This window comes from Camelina sativa, chromosome 1, assembly GCF_000633955.1.
Source record: "Camelina sativa cultivar DH55 chromosome 1, Cs, whole genome shotgun sequence".
Classification (NCBI taxonomy): Eukaryota; Viridiplantae; Streptophyta; class Magnoliopsida; order Brassicales; family Brassicaceae; genus Camelina; species Camelina sativa.
The window spans coordinates 4749913-4763302 of NC_025685.1; the positions used below are offsets into that span (position 1 = coordinate 4749913).

Consider the following 13390-nt stretch of genomic DNA (forward strand, 5'->3'; position numbering starts at 1 on the left):
ATTATTTTGTATAAGACCAAGATTAGTAAGACTTCGATTGTTGGAGGTGAGGAATATTTTGAATTCATTGATTATAACCGAATATTAAATGGCTCTTATTGTGATGATTACTTGGTCGGTAAGTTACATTCTTTCTCTACTTTAGAATTTTCCATCATTGATTTCTATTGTATTATACATTATTTTTATATGAGTTTGTGTCTTATATTTTAATATGTCATTGGAGAAGTTACCAATGTTGGAAAAATGGATACTTGGAATGATAAAAAAGACTCCCTGGGTCCGAATAACGGCAATAAGTATGAGCTTAGATCACAAAGTGATCATATTCGTGAGTTGCTAAAGATGTGTTGCCGAAATTCTTTGGAGATGAAAGTGGATGATTCTAATGACAATGACACGGATGATATCGACTCTGATGTATCCGAAAATGAAGAAGATGATGGAAACAAATCTGATGAGGATTATTGTGAAGAAGAAGAAGATACAGAAGATGAGGGCTTTTATGAAATAGTGTATGTAGATCAAGAAGATGGCGAAGGCGACGATGAGGAGGACATTGATGATACTGAAGACGACGAATATGATTCTGAAACGAGTGAAGATGCTGAGTCTGAAGAAGAAGATAGTGAGAAGCAAGCTTCTTCTCTGAAAGGGAACGAAACACAAGAGTACTCCATGTACCATAGAATCTCCTTTGATCTTCGTGACTTTGGTAATTGGTTTTAAACATCTATTATCTATTAGATATTGCTTAAATATATAAACGTTTTTTTGAATTTTATATTTAGTGGCATGCTTTTGCCGTGTGAGTTAACTGGAATAGCGGCTGACGATTTCTACAAGACTTACAAAAATACCATAGGTGAAAGTCTCATATGTGTTGTTCGATGGGGTGTAATTGATGTCTTCCAAGGTTCATACTCTATTCTTCCGTTACAAATCTTTTCAAATTAGTTTTGATAATACCTAACTATTCTGAATTCTATATCAAATGTATTGTAGGAAGGAGGTCTGTATCCAACACTATATGTACTAAATGTTTTCGAGAGGTTATTACGTATGTCAACCGATGAGCAACGAAGTGTATACCTAGAAATTATTGAAGCTGTTAATTGTAATAAAGGAGGTATGTTTTTTGTTCATAGATTTGGTGGTACTGGAAAAACACTCTTGTGGAGTATTCTTGGCGCTGATACTCGATCTAGGGGTGATATTGTTCTTAACGTTGCATCGAGTGGTATAGCTGCTTTACTTATAGAAGGTGGAAGGTGATATGTTACGGTTTTGACTCACTTTGACCCTGTTTATTTGATAGTTTTGTAGTTGTTTGAGTCCTTTTCAGGTTATAATACGAGGCTAGGAAGCTAAAAGCAAGGATTGGAACAGCAGGAGCAATCGGAGCAGAAAGGAGTTGAATTGGAGCAGAAAAGCTGATTTTAGACCCAGGAGCACATGCTCCCGATTTCCGAGCACATGCTCCCAACTCTACGGATTCATGACGACACGTGGCAAGCATCTAGGCGCCGATTCCCTGCCTAATTCCCCTTATTTTAGGCGATCCTTTGTGAGAGAAAGAGGGCTGAGATCGCTTTTTAATAGGGAGATTTGAATTTGGAATCTTTCCTTATTTTTCTCTACTTGTATGCTATTTAACCTAGGGTTTTTAGGAGAGAGGGATATACCTTTTTCTTTTGTTTTTGAGCGACGTTTTTGTGAGAGGGAGAAGAGCGGCTACCTTGTGAAGCATTCTCTGAACCCTTTTTATTTTTATGTCATTGAATTTCTCATCTTTTGCTATGATTCATTTCTCTATGTCTGAGTAGTTTTCTTTGCTAGATTAGGGGTTTCAAAAGGGGTTTCATGGGTTAGCAACAGAACACAAATAGGGCTTTATATAATCGATTGTCTTCACTATTGTTAGACTTAATGCTTAGGTTGATTTGATCACCCAATCTATGATTCTAGGTTTATCTATTCATCAAAAGTGTAATAGGTTGCTAGAAAAGACATTAGTGGGCAAATTATCCTAGACCTGCGAAAGTTGATGTGTAGGTGATTTGTGAACTTATCATTCCTGTTCTTTAATGCTTGTCTGCGATTCTGGGCTCAAACGACAGTTTAGGGTTTATGGACCGCCGAGCATGTGCTCCGGATGTCTGAGCACGTGCTCCGCGTTTCCGCACAGAATCGATCAGATAGAGTTATTGATACCACGACAGTGGATCAGTTTATATTTATGTTTGAGTTCTAGACTGGTACTTAATCTATGCCCTGAATAGTTGTTTAGTTGCTATCTCTGAAATTCCCGAGAATTACCCCTGATCTAGTGTTTTGCTTATTGCCTTTTTATACCGTTTTAATCGCGTTACTGTTACCAAACAAACCCAACTTTGAATTGTCTTAGCTTGAAATTGAACCAATAGAACCATAGAGTAAAACTTGGTCTTCGTGGGATTCGACCCCTAAGTACTACTTCTTTGCTGTGCACTTGCAGTAGGAAAATAGGGTTTAAAACTCTGTGTTATCAGAAGGACAGCTCATTCTAGATTTGGTATACCCATCCATGTGGATGACTCTACAATATGTTCGATAGATGGTAAATCACATATGGCCGAGTTGATTAGAGAAACAAAACTCATTATATAGGATGAGGCTCCAATGATGAACAAATTTTGTTTCGAAACCTTGGATAGAAGTATGCGAGATATTATGAAGTGTGATCGGGTTTTTGGAGGTAAGGTTTTTGTTTTAGGGGTGATTTTAGACAAATTCTACCGGTTGTGCCAGAGGCTGGTAAAGTTGGGACAGTTTTAGCCTCTATAAACTCATCGTTGCTTTGGGATAGTTGTAAAGTACTTCGGCTTACACAAAACATGAGGCTTCGGAAGGCGAAAAATAGTCAGGAAGAAGATGCTCTCTCTACGTTTTCAAAATGGTTACTCGATATTGGGGATGCCAAGATCAACGAGCCTAACAATGGTGAAGTCGAAATAGGAATACCCGAGGACTTATTAATTTCTGCATGTGACAATTTTATACAAGCAATTGTTAAACAGATATACGGTACATCATTTGCAACAAGGACCGATGCTAAATTCTTTTGCGAAAGAGCTATTCTTAGTCCAAGGAATGATGACGTCGATAAAATAAATCAATCTATGCTCTCTCAACTTCCAGGTATATTAAGATGCATTTTTCTTTTTTTGGCAAACAAAATTCAATTTAAACGGTTTTTTATTTTGGTTTTATTATTTACAGGGGAAGAGAGACAGTATTTGAGTTCAGACAGCATCGAGACTTCCGATACAAGTGCATACGAAGATATGATTTATAATCAGGAATTCTTAAACAGTATTCACGTTTCTGGATTACCTAACCATGTTTTGACGCTGAAAAAGGGAGCACATATCATGTTGCTTAGGAATATTGATCCTAAGGGAGGTTTATGCAATGGTACGAGATTGATTGTCACTCAAATGGCTAATCATGTTATTGAAGCAAGGATTGTAACAGGTAAAAGAAACGTCAACGATAGAGTTTTTATCCCTAGGATGTTTGTGTCGCCACCGGATGCAAAGTTTCCCTTTCGTATGAGGCGTCGTCAGTTTCCCGTTGCTCTTGCATTTGCGATCACTATAAACAAAAGCCAAGGTCAAACGTTGGAACATGTTGGATTGTATCTACCAAAGCCCATATTTACACATGGACAACTATACGTTGCATTTTCTAGAGTGACAAGCAGGAAATGATTGAAGATTTTGATTACAGATGAAGGAGAGAAATGTCAGAAAAAAACCCTTAATGGGGTTTTCAAAGAAGTCTTTGAAAATATATGATTTTCTTCTAAGCATATAATATCTACTATAACATTTCATTTCATATTATTTTCGTCCGATTCTCAGTTTTGACACCTTAATAATATTACCTTTTTATATATCAATAGCTAAGTGTTAAGTTTTAAAAATTCAAAACATAAGAACATCTTCAATATGTTAACATAAATTATATTTTCGACATACAAGTATGACAAACCTTATATTAAAACTGTATTAATTTATATAATATTAGTATTTTTAATAATCCGACTAAAGTGAGAAACTAAAAAAGATTAAGACGCAACGTTTAGTCCTGACTCTTTGTATTCTTACAAATCAAAATTCCCCTTTTTGTTTTCGAGATCAGAGAAAAATCAAGAAAAAACCTAATTTGAGAAAATCATGAGATTCGATTATATTGCTGATCTGATTCCCGGAAGAACTAATTGGTGTATCAACGCCAAGGTCTTACATTCTTGGACAGTCAGAGAGTTCTTTAAAAAACGAGTTCTGCTGCTTGTGGATAAAAAGGTTAGAGTCTTTAGTTGAATGATTTTTACTTAAATTTCGAGTTTTAACAGTTGTTGTATATAAGACTTCTTACATAATTTTGTTAAACTGTGAAAGGTGACACAATTGAAGCTCCTTATTTAACCGATACACTCGCTAACCTCCCGAAATATATAGACGATGGTGAGTGGTACAATTTTAGAAACTTCCAAGTGATCAATCCAACCTTGGAGGATAGGAATACTCATCATCGATATCAGATTAAATTTACGGGTCGAACCACAATGACGCTGCTCGATTCATTGAGTTCTAAGAATTACTTCCAGTTCGAAGATTTGGATGACATAAAACATGGAAGAATAGATCATTCCATATCTTTTGGTAAGAATTTCTTTAATTGATTTTATATTATTTTGGAACAATCCGTTAATATAGTTTATTGGTATCTTTATGTTCGAAAAACTAGATTCTTTTTAGGATTTATGTAACTTTGTTTAAAAAGAGTTAGTCACAAAACTTTGTGTTAATATAGTTAATTGGTATCTCAAAGAGTTAGTCACATATAAAAGAAAGACTAACTCTTTACCGAAAATAGATTATAAACACTTTGGAAATCTAAATTCTGTCTTTTTCCAAATTAGATGTTCGTGCGTGTATAATGGATGTGGAAGATAGGAGAAGGCCTGCGATTATCATTGATATTAATGAAGTTGTTCTCATGTTGTTGAATGGCATGTAAAATATAATTTCTCTACCTTCATGAATATACATTTTAAAGTTGTATCTGTTAAGATTTTTATTGATTTGATAAACATGTAGGTGTGAGATTGTGAAGTATCGTCTCAAAGACAACCACGCTTCTCAATTCAGGACCATATGGCAATCAAGCGGATGCCATCTCATATACAAATCTGAACATGTGTTCTGTGTAATGCGGTTTATGAGGGTTGGACAATATGAAGGTATGTAACATAAGTGTTTTCTGATATAATCATCAATAAATCCACCTAAAATTCTAAATGTCCATAGGTGCACCATGTCTTGAAAATACATTGGACTCTTCGAAGATCTTCATAAAACCAGAGTTCGAAGGACTGGAGCATCACCAGGCTATGTAAGTTGTTAAAATGTATATGAATTTAAGTTTTGTATGATATTAAAGTAAAATTTCTTAAAACACTATATATTTACATGACTGAATTTGTTGGGCGTTACTACATAAAGCATGTGATGAAGCAACCAGGTGGAAGTTTTGGCGCTCAAATGTAAAGAATGGGGTGTTGGTCGTTTAATTTTCACATTTTGAATCTCTCTAAAATTTAGCATGTTTGTTTTAACCGCTACTTGAAATCTAACTTTGCATTACTCTCATCTTTATTTTGTAATTGAATTAGTACATTATAATATTGAACTATTAGAAATTCCTTACGCTTTTTAATATTTTGGAATTACTTATTGAATCTCAACATCTGTTTACTACAGTTTAGTTGTTTATTTAAAAGACTCAATTAATATTTCACATTTGAGTATTATTTATCTTTAGTAAGATAAATATGTCTCTACATATGCAAATACAAAAACTTCTTGATAATCCAATAAAACATTATAAGTTTTTTTCAAAAGAAAAAACACTATATTAAAATATGTTAATTATTACATATTAGTTCAGAAAAGTAACAAATCATAAAACTGTTGTTATTAAAATCTTAATATCGCGCTTCAAGCGCGGGTACCTACCTAGTAATCATTACCAGCTTTGGTTATTTTACCTTAGTATTGTATGATGATCAATATAAATAATCATTTTCTGCCTTAATTCTAATCTGTATACGATTCCATCGAAATCTTCTTCTTTCATGCATAGTCCCATTTCCTTGATTGATGACATATATCAACTCCTCCAGTTGTGTTTTTTTTGTTAATAAGCTCTTAAAACTCGTTATCAAATCGTACCCAAAACAAACCATAGAGGCCACCACATACTGGTCAGCGTTTTGGGCCTTTGTAAAAAGGAAGCCCAGTAACATGTATTATCAAGCCCAATAAAAAATTTCGTTTACGTTTTTGTATTAATGAAACGTTGTGTTTTCAATTCCTCCTCAATATACGAACCCTTCCTTAAACCAGAAAACGACACACAAAGTCACAAACTCTCTACCGGGATCCGGTTTAAATCATCAGACCGGGATCCGGTGTCGCTCTCAATCTCAATCCCAATCTCCGGGGTGGGTGAGGTGAAGTGGCGGCGATGGGAGAAAAGCCGAGGAAGCTGGTTGTGTCGTATGCTTGTCAAACCGGAAACGCTCTGGAGCGTATTGGCCGAGAAGCAGAACGCCGTGGTGGATGTCCAGCTTCTATCGTCTCCACCACTGACGAATACGACGCGGTATGTGTGTCTGTAAAAAATCAATTGGATTTTGAAAGCTTTTGACTTTTTTTTGATAAGGTTTTCAGTAGAGAACGAAGGCAAAAGAATTATAATAAAATAAAATAAAAACAAAAGAAAAGAAATAGCGCTCGTGAGATTATTGGTTAAAATAATAATAAAAAGGGACCTTAACTAACTGAATGGGAAATACCCAAATTAGCCCTGTACTTATAAAGGTTTTGAATGCTCAGAACAAGCGCTTCAATTCATTCTTTCTAAAGCTTGCTTCAATTCATTCTTTCTAAAGCTTGCTTCATCTTCTCTCCATCGATTTAGCTCTGATTGAGAAACCTCTTTGTTCCTCCTGAAGAAAGAATCGTGGATCTGTGATAATCATGGAGTCGGACCTAGATAAAATCGAGCGCAGCATCACTTGCGGTACGTTTAGATTTCGATTTCACACATTTCTCAGTTCCTATCTTTGTTCGTCGTCGTAGATAGTACCAAATTAAGAGTTCGCTAGGGTTTGGGTCGTCGTAGATAGTACCAAATCAAGAGTTCGCTAGGGTTTGGGTCGTCGTAGATCTCACCAAATCAAGAGTTCGCTAGGGTTTGGTTCGTCGTAGATCGTACCAAATTAAGAGTTTCGCTAGGGTTTGGGTGGGTGGATTCTTCAATCTTACCGATCCTTTCAATTTCTTGTAGTTACAGACATTGGATTTTCTGGAATTGTAGTAGTTACTCATTCTACATCGTTGCTTCGATTTTGCTTTTCAAGATTGAACTGTTCTCCCCTTTGATTCTAAAATTACGATACCGCTCCATGTTGTTTCCATAGAATCTAGATCAGATTCGTCGTTTCTTGCTTCTTGTTCTTAACTCTGATTGAAGCAGGTTTGTATTTTGAGTTTTTCTTCTCTGGTGCCTCAATTGGAAAGTTGGGGTTAAGCTTTTAAATGCATAATACGACCATGTGAATAGTTAAAGATGTTATCTCTAGATTGTTAGAATGCCTTTTGAACTCATGATCCATGTATAGCAAAATAGGAAGAAGACTGGCTTTTATCCTGTTATGTATGTTCATCTGTGGTTGATGGTTGAGCTTGATTCTGTTCATATAATACTCTGTTAATGATGCTTTTGCCATTGTATCCATACTAAACTGTTGAAGAAAAAACCAATGCAGGAATAAACCGTTTCACTCTCTCTGATCCGCCACAGACTTCACTTGCACTATCTCAAGGAGGTAATTGTAAAACATAGTAGACTGCTCACTTCATATTGTTTGCATATCATAAATATGTCCCTTTCGACTCAATATACCAACTGGTTCTGCGTTTTTGCTGTGAATCATATCGCATACTGTTTTACTCTTTGTTTCTACTACTGTCTAAATCCACAAAGAGACTACCTAGTATGTTGTTGATTTACCTATAGTAAGCGTATGGTATTGACATGAGTTTCTCTATGGTACTGGTTAGATTACTTCTGATGTAGAACCTCTCATTTATAATAAAGTGCATGGGTCTGAATAAACTGCTTTGGCTATTCATAGCCTCGGTGTCTTTTTGCTCACTTACTGCTCTACTCTTTGATTCTAAAAATACGAAACTGCTCCATCTTGCTGTGTACTTTAACTTACTGCTCGTCTCTTTGATTCTTTTGATTTGTAGCTATGGAGTGGCCAGTTGATACCCCGGACCATATTGATATACAGCAGAGGAGTCGCTGCCAATTGACATTTCGCTACCATATGACTCGAAGAGAGCCACTGGATTTGTTGGGATCGTTAGGGAAGCCAAAGGAAAGAAACATTTGAACTCTATCGTTCAGATCCTCTTCCATTTACCTTGCTTGAGACGAGTAGGATCCATTTCTTGTTTCTCGTCTTCTTCACTATGCTAAACCCTGAAGAAAGATTCAAGATATGCATATGAATTGCTTGCATCATGCTTGCTTGTAGGCTGTTTACCAGATTCCCGAGTCTTCCATTTCTGCGTCTATAGTATCGTCCCTCCAAAAAATCTTCTCCAAGCTTCAGACCAGTCAAAGAATTGTTTCAAGAATGGGGCTGAAAACGTCTACATCTACCTTACAAGATGAAGTTAAGTATCTCTGTGAAGAGCTTGAAAAATCTTTGAAGGTAACATGTCTGTCTCCTCTGTTGCTTCCTCCTTCTCTGTTATGTTTCTTTTCCAAGTTTCAACATCTCTTACTTGTTTTTCTAGGGTACTGCTGAAGAGGGAACAACACAGAAGCTATTTGAGGGTCACTGCAGAAAGGCACCTGATGACAACTACACAAGAAAAGAATCCTTCTCTAGTACGTAGTTTAAACCAAAGGTCCCATCCTATCTTTTGTCTTTTATTAACAAAGCCAGAGCTATTTTTCTTCTTGAAGGTCTCGGGCTTGATGTCACAAACTGCAAGGATGTGTATGCTTCTTTTGACAAAAAATGCAATGTACATTTCTGTGCCCTTTCTTTCAGTTTCTGGATGGTACTTGTTATAGCTAAGGATTAAGACGCTTCACAAAGATGTTTTGTTTATTGTTTCAGGGTGATATTGAAAGTGGTGTTTTGTTCACAGAATTTCCTCCAGTTCTTCAACTTCATCTTTCGAGGTTTCAAAATGATCATGGGAAGGTTAGTATTTTTGAAATATGTTTGACTCCATGGGTTATACGAAAGCTACAAACAGATTTAGGCGAGAGTGTAAAGAGTAATCTGCATCATGATGCAGTAGCAGTGTTTGTCTTTGTTTAGCTACATGAACATTGTATGGCAGCTGATGTATTTTTTCATTACAGATAAATGCTCGGTACGAGTATCCCTTAGAACTGGATCTTGATAAGGAGAACGGTAAATATCTGTCCACTGATGCTGACAGGAGCATCCGGAATCTATACACTCTTCACAGGTTAGTGGTTAATTAGTTATCCGTCTTTACTTTTGTGCTTTGTGCTTCACAATTCGATTGACAAGAGACTGATTTCACTTGACAGTGTCATTGTCCACAACGGAGATGGACATCACTTTGCTCTCATTAGGCCCAGACTGTCAGATTTGTGGTAAGCTCTGTAGTTTTTGTTATCATTGTCCACAAAGAGCCATTAATTTTCTTTTTAGAACATTGTACCAGCGACTAGATGTTTTTTATAAGGCACTAAATGAGCATAATGAGAGACAAATGGCATAAAGGTTTCTTTATACAAATCGTTTCATGGACGTTGCAGAACAAGAAGAAAATTTGGTTTTTTATTGGTGATCTTGTTTGACTTTGCCATCCACCTAAGGCAAGAAGGTTCATAGATCTTATTCGTATATATGTTGATGTATTGATGCTGTTCTTTCAGGCTCAAGTACGACAACGAAGTTGTGAAAATAGTTGACGTCAGAAGGGCTTTGGACGAACAATATGGTGGAGATGAAGAGGTAGATTCTATATTTGTGGGTTTTAGCCTATAACTCTTAAACGCTTTATCTGTCTGTCTGTCTCCTACTGCAGTTTCCTCCTTTCACCTTTACAAAAGGCTCGAACGCAATTATGCTTGTATATGTCCGGAAAAGTGAGAAGGACAAAATATTTTTCACAATGGACGATGAAGAGATACCTGAACATGTAAGACTGAGGAATTATGGTTGAACATGTAACACGTACTTGAACTAATTGAGTTTTTTTTTTGTCTTTTCTCACAGGCAAGGCCGAAGAAAGCAGCAAGGCTGAAGAAAGCAGAAGAAATAGAAGACAATCAAACCGACAGCTTTGTCATAATCAAGGTTAATATTTAATCACGGTGATTTGATATAATTAATTGTCTTCTCTTAATCTAACTCGTTTCATCATCTAAGGTCGCAAGAGTTCAGGACGAACAAACTGGGACAGGTCTTGTTGATTTTGACAAAGTTCTTAGTTTCAGAATCAAGAAACTCTCCAGTTTTTATAAATTTCTGGTACCTACCTAATCTGCTTTTTTAGTTTACTTTTTTGAAAACCATCATCTAATCCTGATCCCAACCTATACATTCGCAGGAGATTGTGTCTGAGCACTATGGAGTGCCAACTCACAGGATAAGATTCTACAAATCTCAAGCTTGCCCCATTATGCCCAAGAAAGAATCAGATACGGTAATATTTTGTAACAAATTAAATAAACTTTGTAACAAATTAATTCAACTTTGAATGTGAATGCTCCATGCAGGTTCTGCAAATGGTTGGAGACAGTCCTGAGGTCAGACTGTTGTTACAGTTTGACAAATCTCCTTTGTGCGCCACATGCCCTTGCCCTGGGGTTGGAGTCTTCCACGTCTTCGACATTGAAGACTGGCCAAGAAAGTCAACCATGTGATTCAGAGAGTATAGTGACATTGAAGACTGGCCAAAAAAGTCAACCATGATTCAGAGAGTATAGTGACCTCATCATAAAACAGTTAATTAGCAAAAATATTGAAACATGTATAGTACTGTTTTCACTGTTTTGACCATATCATGTAAAATACATTTAGTGGTGTCTCAAGTAGTCAAGTGTCAACGACTCTTCTGGACGTGTGGTGATAGAGTGAAGGAGGCAGGTTTTTGTCGTTTATGAATGAATCTACGTACTACTTCATCTTTGATTTGATCAATCCTTTGTTTCATTATTAGACGACATAGAGTGAATCATGTTCGGTTTTATTCGGGAATCATGTTTAGAAGCTAGGTGTTTTGACACCTTTTCTTGATGGCGAGATTGGTTCTCACAATATATTTAGTAAGAAGTACAAACTTTGAAATAGATAGAAACATAAGAAGAAGTGAAGAAACAAAAATCCATTAAAAAAATATATCATCAATGCTGCTCCAAAGGCACAACCTCAAGTCGACATTTGATAGAACAGCTCAGCCTGGACACCAAATCTATCAGAGTGCGGTATTTCTTTCTCAAATTGGTGATATGCCGGAATATAGTCATCTTCTTTAGGTGGCATGCCTTCTCTAAGATGTAGTTCGCCACTTCTTTCTCTGTTTCTGTTCCTTCATACCCAATCCACTCAACAGTTTCGAGACTCGTCACCAAACATTCAGGTACACAACACGGTTCCTCCCACCTATCTCTGATCCGTCTCAACGAGTTGCAGCCGTCTATCTGAGATGTCTACAGAGTTTTTTCAAGAATGAGATTTAAGTGGGGAAAAGATGAAGGAGCAAACTGAAAAAAGGCAAATAACTTACTGGATTGTTGAACCTCAGAACTCGCAGTTTAGGGGAATGTTTAAGTAGAAGACATAACCAATCTGAAGAGCAATTAGTACAAAGCTCTAAATACTCGAGTTGACAGAGATTCTCAACAGATTTTTCCATTAGTAATTGTTTGGCTGAGGTAACACATAAGGAGAGGTGTTTGGCTGAGGCTATACATCCCAAAAGCTTCTTAGAATCATCCCGTCTAATCTTGATTTCTGCCTTCACCAACTTCGGCATTTCCACTAATGGACGGAACCAACTAAACTCATCACAAACTTTTAAATCCTTTANGGAAAAGATGAAGGAGCAAACTGAAAAAAAGCAAATAACTTACTGGATTGTTGAACCTCAGAACTCGCAGTTTAGGGGAATGTTTAAGTAGAAGACATAACCAATCTGAAGAGCAATTAGTACAAAGCTCTAAATACTCGAGTTGACAGAGATTCTCAACAGATTTTTCCATTAGTAATTGTTTGGCTGAGGTAACACATAAGGAGAGGTGTTTGGCTGAGGCTATACATCCCAAAAGCTTCTTAGAATCATCCCGTCTAATCTTGATTTCTGCCTTCACCAACTTCGGCATTTCCACTAATGGACGGAACCAACTAAACTCATCACAAACTTTTAAATCCTTTAGAGAAGGAGCATTGATTATATACTCACGATCATCTGTCTGTGCATGACCACCTGGTCTGCGCATGATGTATAAGCTCTGCAACGACGGGACCGCAATTTTGAAGGTTGTAACATAGTCCTCAAGCCATCGACGTACAACCAGTGTTTCAAGGACAGGGCAAGCGGATAAAAGCGTATGAACAAGTTCATCATCCCTAGAGCAGAACCTGACACATAAAAGGGACAGAGTCTTGAGGGACTGGAGAAATATTGTGGAAGGAATATCCCTAATCACCACTTCTTGAAGGCGTAAAACCACAAGGCCATTGTATGTAAACAAGCTCCTAGGAAAAGGCATTGGTGTTGAAGGGGAACGGGAATAAATAAGCTCAAGAACACGCACATGTCTAGCCAGTGCAATATCAACCCATCTTTCTTGTTCCTCAGGTTTACAATTATACCCGAGTCTGAGATGCATTGTTTCTAGAACCGGAGCCTCGCTTAGCAGCAGAAAATTATCGATAAAATCTGAACCTGAATGTGATGCATACCATGGAGTAATAATATAGTCAAGCCTTGGAACCAGTTTCCAGAGAGTAAGCCATCGTTTTGACAAAAGACTTGTGGCAACAGCATCTTTCGTCTTAACCAATGACAGTATCGCCACGAGCAAATCGTCACTAAGCCCACAGATACTGCTCATACTTCAAAATTCCTCTGCGACTTCTAAAATTAGCCTCACTGATAAACAGAATTTGCCTTCGATTCAGCTGGGAACAGATCAAGTCCCTATAAATCAGACAAAACCCTAGCCAATTTGTTTTTTTAAGAAAACTATATATATTAGACGATAGAGA

General features: G+C 36.9%; 2 protein-coding genes across 2 annotated transcripts; one reads left to right on the forward strand and one right to left on the reverse strand.

Moving 5' to 3' along the window:
- LOC104775456 (ubiquitin carboxyl-terminal hydrolase 13-like) lies at positions 8411-11358 on the forward strand. The gene is made up of 13 exons (XM_010499523.2): positions 8411-8559; positions 8660-8839; positions 8925-9018; positions 9097-9158; positions 9254-9340; positions 9505-9614; positions 9700-9765; positions 10051-10129; positions 10203-10316; positions 10394-10474; positions 10547-10648; positions 10728-10823; positions 10897-11358. Exons 2-13 carry the CDS (start codon positions 8762-8764, stop codon positions 11041-11043), a joined length of 1116 nt encoding a protein of 371 aa, XP_010497825.1. The 5' UTR covers positions 8411-8559; positions 8660-8761; the 3' UTR covers positions 11044-11358.
- LOC104704443 (putative FBD-associated F-box protein At5g56440) lies at positions 11524-13236 on the reverse strand. The gene is made up of 3 exons (XM_010420536.1): positions 12438-13236; positions 11907-12160; positions 11524-11829 (listed from the first exon to the last, which is right to left on the reverse strand). Exons 1-3 carry the CDS (start codon positions 13234-13236, stop codon positions 11524-11526), a joined length of 1359 nt encoding a protein of 452 aa, XP_010418838.1.

Bases quoted from the DNA above. Each gene is read 5' to 3' on its own strand.
- LOC104704443 (XM_010420536.1), bottom strand. From the start codon at position 13,236: ATGAGCAGTATCTGTGGGCTTAGTGACGATTTGCTCGTGGCGATACTG. The intron at 12,161-12,437 runs GTATAGCCTCAG...TCCGTCCATTAG, and splicing joins TTCTAAGAAGCTTTTGGGAT to TGGAAATGCCGAAGTTGGTG. The intron at 11,830-11,906 runs GTAAGTTATTTG...AAAACTCTGTAG, and splicing joins TTCTGAGGTTCAACAATCCA to ACATCTCAGATAGACGGCTG.
- LOC104775456 (XM_010499523.2), top strand. From the start codon at position 8,762: ATGGGGCTGAAAACGTCTACATCTACCTTACAAGATGAAGTTAAGTAT. The intron at 8,840-8,924 runs GTAACATGTCTG...TTGTTTTTCTAG, and splicing joins AGCTTGAAAAATCTTTGAAG to GGTACTGCTGAAGAGGGAAC. The intron at 10,475-10,546 runs GTTAATATTTAA...TCATCATCTAAG, and splicing joins ACAGCTTTGTCATAATCAAG to GTCGCAAGAGTTCAGGACGA.